This window comes from Battus philenor, unplaced genomic scaffold (assembly GCF_028537555.1).
Source record: "Battus philenor isolate CCGP_79_NKW_IND1 unplaced genomic scaffold, ilBatPhil1.0.hap1 SCAF_16, whole genome shotgun sequence".
NCBI classification, from domain to species: domain Eukaryota; kingdom Metazoa; phylum Arthropoda; class Insecta; order Lepidoptera; family Papilionidae; genus Battus; species Battus philenor.
The window spans coordinates 9,135,834-9,149,800 of NW_027181678.1; the positions used below are offsets into that span (position 1 = coordinate 9,135,834).

The window sequence follows — 13,967 nt, forward strand, 5'->3', positions numbered from 1 at the left end:
TGTTACTTAACTTTGACGATAATACGAGTAACTAATTTAACATTCATTTACAATCATTTATATTTAAATAATAACGGATATAAGATTAAGGTCAAGCAAAACTGTTAAATGTAAGTAAATTAAATTAAAATTACTACAGACATGTCATTCATGAGTTTAATTTAAATTATAATAAACAGAGCGAGTTACGCATTGCGGTTTAATAGCAGGAATTATCTTCTTTAACTCATAGAGTACATATTATTTATTCATGTCCTTGATTTAGGTTAAATGAAAGGACACGTTCGTTGAAATAACAACAAACGTCTAGAAATGTGTACGTGTTTACAAATAATTATTTTCCTTCCTTTTATTAGAAGTATTGTGTTAAGGAGATGATTCTTTTCCAGCCTACTATTATCAAAAATTTTGAGAAAATTAATATATAATACCGGTTTCATTTGGAATAAACAGATTAAGTACTCACTTTAACTATAATTTCTAATTTGATAAGCATATAAGATGTGTTAAAAGTTGCGCATAGGTCATTGGAAGCTCTAATGTACAATAAGATACGTTATCAGTGCATATTTATTTTCGGGTCGCCTTCAATACTACACAATTCCATACGATGGCGAATTGATTTTCATCGATTATTCTATGAAATAACATATGTAGCCGTTATTTTTTTTTCCCCAACCCATTTATGTAATGTAAATGTAATAAGTCAGTATCTAAAGTAAAAAACATTTTCAGTAAAATAATAACATTTAAACTTTTAAACATTGCTTTCGCCATTACAATTTAAAATATTATGTTTGAGTAATGGTACAGTTTAATATTTTATAAAATATACTCATTAGACTAATGCTGAGTCTATGGCGAAATAGTGCATTATATTATATAGTGTTAATAAGAAAGATATTAGTAATTTTGTGGTATTTTTTTATTCTAAAAAATATTTTACAGTATAATTTAGCGAATGTAGACATGTTATTCTGAAATTTTGACGGAAATATATAACAAGGATGCTGTGAGACGGATACGGGACAAGAGTTGAGTGAATCATGGCGCCTTCGAAGCAAACGGTTCCCAGAATTGCCTTGCGAGCATTATACGCGCATCGGGTTCGTATCGAGCGTAACGGAGTGAGGTCATTGACTGACTTGGACTATAGATAACATAAACAAACCATGTGAATATGTCGACGAAAATTTTGAAATACATCATTAATCTATAATTGTTATTTTGGCAACAGAGAATGGTAGACCGAATTAACATTTTACATCTTTTTGTGAAAAAAGTATCATATCTTTATATCGGAATCATTACTAATGACGTCCAGGAAGCTGTTACAGTATTTATACTTGTCTTCATACATTTTTTATAAAAAAAATAATTAAGCACATGACGCACGTATTTATCAGTTTTGTATAGTTAATATTTTTACACCTTTTGCTGATAAGCAAGAAAATCGTTATCAACGGTAAAGGAGCTATAAAAGGTTATAAAAAAGGAATTTTTTCCAATTTTAGAACAAAAACCTACATTTAAAGAAAGACGTTAAAATTAATAAGCGTATAGATTATTGTTTTTTTTATTACTGATGATACAAATGATAGTATTCAAATCAGTCAGTCAAATGTTATGTTTCATGTAGATGGTGGTCAAATTGTCAAAACTTCATTCCTCTTACGTATCACCTTCAGACACCATAACATTAATATTACGCAGGTCTCTACTTCACATGGATGACGTACGTACTGACTCACAAACCAGTTCTAATAACTTCAATTCAATACATTCATGTTATATTAAACGTGCTTCGAACATTGACCGATCAGTATGTTAAGATTTGTAGCAGAGAACGCATGATTTTATACACTCGCGAATGGTAGTCGCTATTAGTAAAATCGGTATCAGTGCGAAGATACGTTTCGTAGTCACAATGTGCAATTGCAAAGGAGTTCACAAAAATTTTCGAATAAAGGAGAAACGGGTTAGTTCAAAATTAAAAATTACTTTTTATTTGATTAATTAAATAACAATTTGAAAACTTACAGATAAAGCTTTATTTTCATTAATTATTTATAGCATTTAGACGATTTAGCCTTAAAAGTTTTTTTTTAAAAAATTAGAACTGCTGAAGTATATTTAAAATGATAAAGAAATCGCATAGAGCTTTCTTTTTAAGAAGACTTTAAAGTCCGCAATTTAATATACAGACGCTTTATTGAATTTGATACAATTGTAAACAGGTGAATGTTCTTTAGATGCAAGCAAAATGGTAGATTTTATTACGGTCTAACATAGTTCAATCCTAGTCTAGTGGTTTCTATATAAAATATTTAATTTAAGTCACATCTGACAATGAGCTTATTAACCATTGTAGATAACAAAAAATCAAAGCCTGTCTTTCGTTATAGCATAAACATTTCCTGGGTAATCCAGGTAGTACTACTTGCACTGGGCGATTTAATATCTTCACCCGCAAATTTCTCATCTCATATGGTCCATAAACATTCTTTCAAAACTTTTTGACGTCATCGACGAGGCGGCGTCTGCTAATGTGGCCCTCGATAACAGTTAAATTATATCGGTTGCATAAACTATTGCGTCGGAAACGGACATGGCCTGCCCCAACGTCGCCCACAGACGTTCATTGCACAATGCAATCCATCATTATCGCCCAATTTGGGACGCGACGCTTTGCTGCAGCTGTGGTACATATGCTCTAAGTTGTAGGCATACCATCATTTTTCGATGCGAATTACATTTTTCTTCAATTTTATTTATATCTACAGAATTAAAATGAATTCATATTGTAATCCAGAATGAGAATGGGATATAAAGTATATAAATTTAAACTTTCCTAATACATACTAATAAGTTCGTCACATTATCCTTTCTTTATGAAAGCATTTTTAGAAAGTCTTAAAATTATATATTTAGAAAATATTTTTAAAAAAATTTTCTTAACTATAGATTTTTTATTAATACTGTGTTTGTGTTCCATGCTCTGATTACCGCTTTTAAGAATCATTATTACAATGTGAAAAATTGTGCAAAAATTAAAAAAAAACCGACTTTAAAGCGGAGCGAAAAAAACATCGTTTAACAAAGAGCACCGAAGACAAAGGAATTTTTCCTATTATGCCATAAAGCACATGTGAACTATTCAACTTACTTCATTAATTAAAACTTGCTAATTGATTCCATTCTTCAACTTTTTATAAAAATATAAATGTAATATAATACAGAGTGCTACACTATAGGCGTAAAAGCATAAGGGGTAAATGTATAGCTCATTTGTCAGCAAGAAGCTTTAAAGCTTTTACGACTATTTCTAATAACTTAAATAAGAGTAAAAACTCTGAAATATTTTTTTCTATTAGAAAAACTGACAGCCAGGAACAGATGCAAAACAATATTTAATTTTAATGTACTGTAATCCGAATTTTTCTATTACCATTACTTTATTTATATATTTTAACTATTGGTTTTATTTTCATAAACATTGATTTATGATTTTAACTCAAATTTGATTGAAAAATCCTACTTAAATTTTTAGTCATGGACATCATATGTGCGTGGGCGAAAACGCACGGGTGAGGGTGATGCCAATAAGGAACGTAATAACACGTCGGCATAGCATTTCCGCTGCAAATCGTTATTACTTGTATACTTTAAGGAATGAAAAATTAAATTTATGTTATATACAGAGTGATTAGTTATATGTGTAAAAGTTTTCAACGGGTGAATGTATAGCTACACCTATATTCATGAACCTTTTTGTGCTAGATCAATATTTTAATTATAACCTTCGTATATTGCGGAATATTAATAGAGTGAAGTCTCTAATTTTATTTGTTAAATTAAGAATAGAGAGTATCGTAGGATAATAATTTAGTTTTGCTTATTTGCTGTCAATTAATGCATGGCACACCCTATCCGAAAATTAATGGTTTGAGAAATAGTAAATAATGTAATTATATGATAAGTAAAAACGTATTCAAAATTCGAATAGAATATGAAAAGTAATTATTGTTTACTATCTGTTCCTGCAGATATTTTATTGCCAGAAGTTATTGGCCTGTCGCATTCCGAAGAAATTAATTAATTGTAATATATTTTAAAATGATCACTTAATTCAGTGTGATTTGAAATCAGTGTCAAAGCTGTAGTTTTTTTTTTCGACAAATAAGCTGTACATTCACTCCTTTCAAGCTTTTGCATCTATAACTTACTGAGTTGTATATCTAACTACAAATTGCTAGTCTATTATTAAACGAGTATAGATAAGTAGAATCTATTTTAATGTCAATGAACTATTTTAATCACATTATTAGCAATAATGAGTAATATTAGAAGCTATTCATAGTTAACTTTATAATATATCGTACAGGATGACTAGAAGCGTTATAAATACAGATTATAATGAACTGTGCCAAAGTAGGTTAATATGTGGAGCTTTCGTCTCTTGATTTACTTGTAGCGTGCATCAATGGAATCTCGGGAGAGCGACGATAAAAGTAACTTTGTTCTAGTTTCGACTGTTTCTTGAGACGATACAATAAAATATAGTTTAAATTTCACAACTTAATCGTCTCTGACATCACAATTAATATGGAGGCGCCAATAAATAATATTTAATCTTAAGGACTTCTTAAATATACGCATATATACAATTGGTTATAGATGTAAAAGCTTTAAAAAGGGTGAAAATATAACTCATTTATTAACAAAGGATTTTAAAGATTTTACACTTATTTCCAACTATCCAGTATACAGTGATCGCTCTGAAATATTTATTTATTCTATTAGAATGTGACATGCCATTAATTTTTGGCAATACGAAATCTAGATGAACAGGTAGTAAACAATGACTAATTTTAATATATAGTTATCCGAATTATGAAAATTAATATTCTTAATATATTGTTATTACATAATTAGTTATTTCTGGATCCATTGATTTTTGGATAGGGTGTATCATAAACTTCTAGAACATCAATATAAACCGCGACACAATCCATAACAAATTAATTTAATTTCAAACCATTGCTTTTATTATAGTAATTTAAATTCAAATACATTCGGTTCAATAAACCCACATATTGGTTAGAGTATAGTGCCCGGCGGTTGATTTGGCATGTCGGTATAATATTTCGATGGAAATATCAATCTTATTAACGCAATCGATCTATGCTACCTCATATATTTAGCTGTTGACGCGCTGTGTGATAAAGACAGCGCTTTTTGTGGAGCCGGACCTAATCGGTCTTTTCTGTAAGTTACTTCTACCACATGTGCCAAATAAAGTGCCGGGGACTATGTCAATAAATTAATCTATCTTAGTTTGAATTTCATTAATGTTACATACTATTATTACGTTATATACTTAATCGCTTGATTATCTGAAGTATCAGCAAATATTGTTCTCTTTTGATTGCAGTGTATGGCGCGAGCACTGTACGACAACATAGCGGAATCGCCCGACGAGCTGGCCTTCCGTCGCGGTGACCTCCTCACCGTACTGGAGCAGAACACCGGAGGTAGCGAGGGCTGGTGGCTATGTTCCCTTCGAGGCAGACAGGTAAAAAATAAATATGTGATAAACAGGATTCAGTGATAAAAACACGTTCAACACTGCGCATTTGCTGTGTTTACAGGGATTTTATTCCATATTAAATGTTCATTAATAGTATGTTCATCATTTTAACCGAAGGTCGTCTACTGTTGAACATCGGCCCCTCCCATAGATTTTCGACAGAAATGGTTGGAAGCGGCCTGCATCTTTTTTCCACGACTTTAACAAGGTCGTCTGTCAACGTTGTGAGTGGTCTCCATTCCAAAACCTAGCTATATCGCCTGCTTGCTGCCACAATAACTTGTCAATCCGCTGGGCTATATCGGTTACTTTTGTTAGTCTATGGATCTCCTCATACCTGATTCGATCCCGTAGAGAAATCCCTAGAATAGCCCTTTCTATTATTCGTTATACGAGAAAGCGTTTGCCAATGAGGCTCGAAGTCAGAGACCACGTATCAGTGTAAGATGTCACTGGTAACACACATTGGTTGTTGACCTTCGTCTTTAGGCATTCAAGGATATCACTCGATGTTTGCCACTAATCGGTGTAACGTTACTCCTGAGGATGCCCCGTGGAGGGGTGAAACACGTGTCGAGTGATTTAACGGTGGTAGTTGTGTAATTTGAATTGGTTGCTGCATGCGCATTTATAAGCGGACTGGCGGGCGGTACACTTTATTGCATGACTACTGCTACATAGGGGAAGTAGCTATATATAAGTCCTTTTCTTATTTAGTATGGACTTCCGCAAAAGAACGCCTGAATTTATTAGATATTGAAGGATATGTTTCATTGTTTCTTTAACCGTGTCCAGCCGAGTTGCATTTGACGATTGACCTCTTTTTTGCGATATAGCCCAACTTCTTAAAATTCGGTATGATTTAATTCCTGAAATGGTATATAAATAAAGAAAGTGTCCGACTATAAACTTTTAAAGCCTAAACCGCTAAGAACAACAACTGTATTATTGTAACATTACGCATGCTATTGAACTCATCGTTTGTTTATATTGAGGTGACGTGATACGTACGTGACTTTACTTAAACATTTTAGTAAACTTATTTAAATTCCCGTGACGTACTTAATAGCTAGAAGTGCACATTAATAGGCTCGCGTAAAACACGCATAGCACAATCGCATCTCAATTATTAAGTATTATATATAAAAATATTAAAATAAAATGGTTTTTGAAACTTTAGTATTTATTTTTAAGTATGTATCTTTATAATAGACTTACTCTTTAGAATCGACCTAACGTCTTTAAAATTAGAGACTAATACTGTATTATCTTGAGTTTTCAACCTTAAGGTTTTCGATTTTATTCAGTCTGGTACTATATCTGTATTAATCTAGTTCCCGGTGATAATGAATGAAACTAAATCTAGATTTAAATGAGTATCGCGTAGGTATCCACCTGCTACAAGCAAACAGGCTTTTGTAAGACTTCAGAAAATATTTCATCTTCTCACTTTAATATCGACTTATGTATAAAGAGTACATGCGAATATTTTTCCTGTTCCACTTTTATTGTTACGGTTCCGCTATTTCTTTTCCTGTTGGTTTAAAACGAATGATAGACGATTGAACTCCGTAGAATTGGATTGGCGTCGAGACAGTGGTGTGTCAATGTCTGCGGTCGTTCATTGAAATTACAGGTACATCAATTTAGTACAATTCAAACATATATACGAAACCTCACTGTTAGTACGATCTTTCTTCTTAGAAGTCATATATGTAGGCGCCCGTATCCACCGTCAAATAACAAATATTACATAAAAAAATATTGGTTTCCGGTTAGGGGGTGTTATAATTATTGTAATAACTGCGGCATATATATATATATATATATATACATATATATATATATATATATATATATATATAATACGGCAAAAGGTACCCATCCTTTAATTAATCAAGATGATGAGCATGATAATTGTGTTTTGCGGAATATTCTATTACTAATATTTGAGTTGCTAAGCATAGTTTTGAACAATTCCTCATCCCTGTTTATTTAAAAAACTTAACAAATGGTAAATAAATTTATCAATCTTTGGTTTTTATGTTACTTATATAATATTCAAAGCAATGCAAGGATTCTTTAAACTTTGGTAACACTTAATCAAAACTGTATTAAAACTGATAAAGTTTGCAGTGTTCGCTATTTTTTTTAGAAAAAACAATTTATTTCGACTAATAAAATTGTAATATGGTGATTTAAAATAGGTGTTTAATTTTCTGTGTTGGTCGTTAAAAGCGTTCCTTTAGTCTTGAGTTATGGCACTCTATGGAATTGGTACAGGTGGACAAATGAATTAAAGTAAGCGTTTAATGTCAAAGTTACAAAAACAATTGTCAATAATCAACTAGTAGTAAGGATACCTGATTGGTTCCTGGTTTTTTCACTATCAGACTTTTAAGGTTATTTAGCTCCTCGAGGCTTGTGTAGCCGCTTTCTTACAATAGAAATCATGAGTTTTTGATCGAAATTCATGGAACTTGGTTTGTTGACTCATAAGCGATGTTGATATTATAATGTATACATCAAACATCGCTAAATTTAATTTAAAAGAGCAACATTTGAGTTTCTGGTTCTGGCAGTTCGGCGGAGTCGGGGGTTAGGGGTGTAGTTGCTACATGGACTGAACACACTGACCTTTTAATAATTTTAAATATAATTAACAATTCAAAAGTTCGAGTAAATGCCTACTTGAATAAAGGCATTTTGAATTTGAGTTTATCATTGATTGAAAAACAATTATGTACATAAAATCATGAAAAAATACATGAAATGCGCGAAATGAAAAAGTATTGATTATTTACAGGGAATATGCCCCGGCAACCGGCTGCGTATAGTCGCGGGCGTTTTCGATGCAAGTACGGCAATGCAACGTCGACGCACACGCACGCCTGCGCCCGTAGCGCATCAACCTCTGCCGGCCCAGCAGTCGCCCGCTTTTACAAAAGTATGTTATTTATAAACCTAAAAATATTATTTATTTTCACCCAAAAGATATAAATATTACTGACAAGAGGTTATGATAGGGAGGCTGAGTAAATTTCATAAATCATACTGTCACCGAAACAATAAATTTATTGCTAACAAATATTTAAATCAATTAAGATTTTATTTTGAAAATTTAATAATTTTCGCTTAATCTGAGTTAATAATTAACATAACACATACATCTAATTAAAAATTTTTTTTTTCATTATTCGTTATATACTTAATGCAGTATATTTAATTGCCTCCTTTATTACAAAATACATTAAAAGTTAAAACCGATAAGACAATTGAAATTTGTACAATTTTTTCAGATTGAAGAATGTTCACATTACGATGTACCCCGAGCGCCTCTTCCAGTAGTAAAAGGCACGTATGACTGTCCGCGGCCTCTTGGAGACTGGTACGATGCCCCGCGAGCACCTCGTCCTGCTAGCGCTGACTCCGCGTGCAGCGGAACTGGCTCACTCACCTCTGCAACCTCCAGTGCGTCGGCGAACTCGGGAGGCTCTGCACATTCGGGAGCTTCGGCTGCATCCGCCGCCTCTACATCCAGTACTTACGACGTCCCACGTTCACGGGCACTACCCCTTCCCTGCGACGCTGCCTTAGAAGCTCTAGAGAGATTACAGGTTAGTACTCAGTATTAGATACTATACTATACTTATACTTATATAGAACGTATTGTATATTATCTCTTGCATGAAGCAATTTATATAGGCGCCCATTTATTGCTGACAAATAACTTAAACAATACATTCACTCCTTTACAGCTTTCACACGTCTAACCAATCACTCTGTATACAACCAAACGATAACATGTGAACATTATTGATATCCAATTTAGGGAAGTTATAATCAATGTAATAACCAAATAGAGAAAAAGACGTGCCATCATTGTTGGGTTAGAAGTGGTGTTTCGCGGAATGTTTAATTATCAAATCTCACGTAGCGGAGATTACAGGTTTATATTTTATTGTATTTTTAAACATGTGTATAGTGTAGTATACGTGTTTTATTATTTAATTTACAATTATTTACAGGGATCACACAATAGGTACACAGCCCTTTACACCACATTGAATTATGACTATTTTACACTACTACGACACAACTGTACCGGCTAAAATATTTGTAGTATCATAGTTTATTTTTTTAATACGGCAAATTAAAAAAAGCTATGTTTTTATCTATGAACCACTTCTAAGCTCGTGGTAACATTATTTGAAAATTATTAATAACAGAAAGTGTACAACAGCAAGTAATACCAATCGAAAAAATAAATTTATTTATTTCTTTCCTTAACAAAGAAACCGCAATCATCATCGCTATTTATATTTATTTCTGAACAGTCGAGTAAACAAAAGTTAGAAGTTGCGGTTTAACTTTTCATAACTTCAGTGCAGTGACCGTAAATTACTATTGCTATTAAAGCTAAGTTAAATAGATTTCTCGTTTTAACTATGACTCACGGCTACAGTGATATCATTTATTTGTGGTTACTGTAGCGTGTTATTGTTTCTTCTACAGTTAGCTGCTGTACCATCAAGGTTAGGGCTACAAAAACTTAAACTTGAACCTTGTAAGTACAGACAGCAGCACAAATTTTCGCTAAATGTTTTATTAAATTTTAATAATTGCTTTCATTTACATTTAAATTTCACGCTATTAAGTTTTATCTGATTTAAGTTTAGTGTTTAGACCATTTACTTACAACGAACGGACTTCATGTATGTGATTGCATTGCATTCCTTTAGACAAATGTATTCCTATATTTCAATCTCGTTACGAATTAGGAGGACGTCTCATAGACGAGCCGATCAATGTACAACATTAAAACACGTAAAGTAAAAACAATGTACAAGTAAAAACCATGTATTGGATATATCAATATTTTATTTCATATAAAAGAGATATTATAGAACAACTTTGTTAATTGTTAATTAATGCAAGTAGCTACTCAATATGGTTCTGCAACAGGTTTTGTCATACAAAAACCTTTGTATTATAAATCTACAATCAATTCAATTAGCTCGTTGATAAATCTAGCTTTACAATATGTAGTACATTTCCGTTAGCCGGGTGCAAATGTAATATAACCCTTTCTTATTTTGTTTTTCATTTCTGAAGGTCATGTATACCTTTAAACTCCTTGGAATCGATTCAATGTTCAATGAGTAGGTGATCATCGACGTCGTTCTTTACCTTATTTTTTTCCTACAACTAGTAGGTTATAAAAGTTAATTGGTTGCAGACAATGTGGACAAATATTGATTTAACATCGGTTGCTAAACTTAAAGGTCACTGCAAGTTAAAGGCCTTTTCTAAAGAATGCTATGATGACCGGTCTCGCAATTCTCGCATTCAGGAACTTCCCGCAATCTTGACTATGTCATTGGTTTAACTATTGGGTGGTTTATCCACGCCGCATTAAGCGACTTGTATTCGCCACACGACCACCTTCTTCCATGACATTCGGTTCCATGATATCCATTGTTTCTTCATTTTCATTTTCATTATCTTGTTGAAATCACGTATCAGTGATACTTAAATTGGATGCTAAAGTTAGAGTTTAAGATACTTTTGGCAATAGAGAAACTAGGGAACGGAGAGAGGTTCCCTATCTTAATTGAATTTAAGGACTGTTTTTGAAGTAATCACTTAGCTAGTAATGTTAGTTGGTTGGTGGTTTTGTACTTCCAATCAACATCATACCAGTCTGATTCTATTTTAAGAAAACATTAAGCTAATAGATTAAGTTTAGTTAATCACAATAGAGTTCCACAATAATTACTAGAGTAAAAAATGTAGAAAGACTAAGTTATTTTCGTAATTTTTTTTCAGTTTTTCATTTATTATTCAACCATTTTTCCTTTCACTCTATGTGGATAGATAAGATACATTACTTGTGGTGTTTGATTGCAGGAAGAGGCATCGGCTGCGGTTTCGCGGCTGCTGTCGCACGTGTCTCCAGGCTGGCGGCGGCGTGGGGCTTTGCGGCCACGTGTGCTGGATGTACGCGTGGCAGGCGCTCGCCTCCGGGCTGCCCTGCATGACCTCGCCGTGTTCGCCGACGCCACGCTCGCCAACGCACACGATGCACAAGACAAAGGTCCTTATCACACAATTATAGACGAATTATTAACTTAAATAATATTATTGAGCATACATGCTCGGCGCCAATGATGACTTACGGCACTGAAAGGTGGGCTCTCACTTCGGACCTCATTGACAAGCTCACAGTTACTCTACGAGTAATGGAGAGGGCTATGCTCGAAATTTCTCTACGAGATCGACTCAGGAATGTTCCCGTACACGAACGAAAGTAACTGACATAACGCAGCGACGCGTCGCGACGAACTGACAAGTTGAAGTATAAGTTGGCTAAAATTTTGGACAATGCCACTGTACTAGCAGTGCGGTGTGCTATAATATTGTAAAGAAATTAAACATTTTTTATACATATTAATTACCTTACAGGTATCGCAGTAAAGCTTCGGCCACTTGTAAAAGCCTTGAAGGACGCTGAACGGATCACACACGAGGCAACCAGCGCGCTAGATGCGGGTGACTGGGCGCCGGAGAGGCTGGAGAGGGATCGCGAGCCCACAGATGGGACTCAGGATGCCCTTGACCAACTGGTGGCATGTGCACGTTCGCTCACCGAAGATGTGAGGCGTGCAGCTTCATTTATACATGGGAACGCATCGTTACTATTCAGGTAATTAGTTATTTAAGAAATATATCTTATTAGGAGTCTTTGTTTAGCAAATTTCTGTAAAACCTGTTATGCAATGAAATAGACTATATGGGCCTATGTCCAGCAGTAGACATCCCACGGCTGAAGTTATTATGAAAAAATGCTGGTCTTAATGTTTAATGAGTTGTTTTGATATGGTAGGCGGTCAGCGGCATCAGACCACGAGTGGACAGAAGAGTACGACTACGTCCGATTGGAGTCTCGTGTGGCAGCTGGACGGAGGCACGCAGAGATTCGCGCAGCATTACCCGACAAGCTACGTGCTTCTTTTGACGCCCTCTTGCGTGATGCAGACCACGCTGGAGAGGTGAGCTCCTGACTCCTTTATGGCATCCAGTACACTCAACCTTTTTTTATATGGTTTTTTACACGATTTTGAAATAACGCGGGGCGCCAACAAGAATTACTTTTAATGTAAGTTTTTTGTTTTAGAACGCATCTCTAAAAATCTGTTTTGACTAGATTGTGAAATTTCTGAACATTGTCCTCAATATAAGGTTTCACTTTGGAAAAAGAGCGTGAAACATCATAATACTGACCACTCTGTATCCATGACAAATGAAATTGATGCAAAACCACTTCTTTCTTTTCTAATGTACTTGTTTTAATGTTCAATTATTATTGAATACCACTTGCTTTTAAATAAGGTATATCTTAAAAGAGACTCTTTTAAATCTTTGTAAGATAAACAAACTTAAATCTAGAAACCCAGTAAATTGGTAAGTTAAAGTAGGAAATGGCAGGCCACATACCGCGCAGAAAAGATGGCCACAAGGACCAGTAGATTCTGGAGGAGGGACCACGGACTAGCAAGCGAAGCTTAGGACGTCCACTAACAACTGACTGCCGTCGCCGGTGTGCCATACAAAGTTTTGTTAAAGTCATCGGAAGACACTGGACACAAGCCGCTTCCTACCGGTTCTGTTTTATATCTACAGAGAACGCCCATATCCAGGCCTAAGGCCAACAAATAAAATGATGAATAATGATAACAATTGATATTTATAATATGCTATATATGCCCTTTTGTATGTTATTAAAGGTAAGCGCAGTCGCGGCTGCAACGAGACTTCCTCCGGACGACCGGCAGTTGGCGGCATTCTACGCCGCCCAAGCCGCTACATACGGCGCCCACCTTGCCACCGCAGTGGAAGCCTTCCTCCGAACAATCGAGATGGGGCAGCCACCCGACGTATTCCTCGCACATGGAAAGTTTGTCGTTTTAAGTGCACACAGGATAGTTCACGTCGGAGACACTGTTCACAGGTGCGTTCTTATTATATCTACATTAGTAATTGCGGGGCATATCGGTCGTGCAACCGTCGACCATTACGGCCGAAAGGTTCTCGAGTTGTGATCTAACCTATAGACCGGTACACGCAGCGTGGGTTGGCAGCCCTATAGGTGGATCGATGACGTATTCGTGGTCTCGAAAAATCGCTGGATACAGACAGCAGAAGGCCTTGCAGTGGGCGACAATCGGCTGACTTGATGATGATGATGACTATTATCCGATCTGTTAGGCCTCTTCATTCTTGCTAACAAACTGTGACTGGTGTGATTAGTTACTTTAATCCTCATACGTGTCGTATCATTTTATGTACTAGGGTACGCATCCAAACAGATTAAATA

At 34.8% G+C, this 13,967-nt stretch overlaps 1 protein-coding gene across 2 annotated transcripts in view; it reads left to right on the forward strand.

Annotated features, from left to right (window-relative positions):
• The window catches only part of p130CAS (Serine_rich_CAS and FAT-like_CAS_C domain-containing protein p130CAS), an 84,191-nt gene that overhangs the window by 67,033 nt on the left and 3,191 nt on the right, over positions 1 to 13,967 (forward strand). For both annotated transcript variants that reach the window (XM_068762053.1, XM_068762054.1), the window contains exons 2-8: positions 5,435 to 5,575; positions 8,397 to 8,537; positions 8,890 to 9,207; positions 11,501 to 11,687; positions 12,056 to 12,296; positions 12,477 to 12,642; positions 13,378 to 13,601. In XM_068762053.1, the coding sequence (XP_068618154.1) occupies positions 5,435 to 5,575; positions 8,397 to 8,537; positions 8,890 to 9,207; positions 11,501 to 11,687; positions 12,056 to 12,296; positions 12,477 to 12,642; positions 13,378 to 13,601 (1,418 nt within the window). The remainder of the gene's footprint in view (positions 1 to 5,434; positions 5,576 to 8,396; positions 8,538 to 8,889; positions 9,208 to 11,500; positions 11,688 to 12,055; positions 12,297 to 12,476; positions 12,643 to 13,377; positions 13,602 to 13,967) is intronic.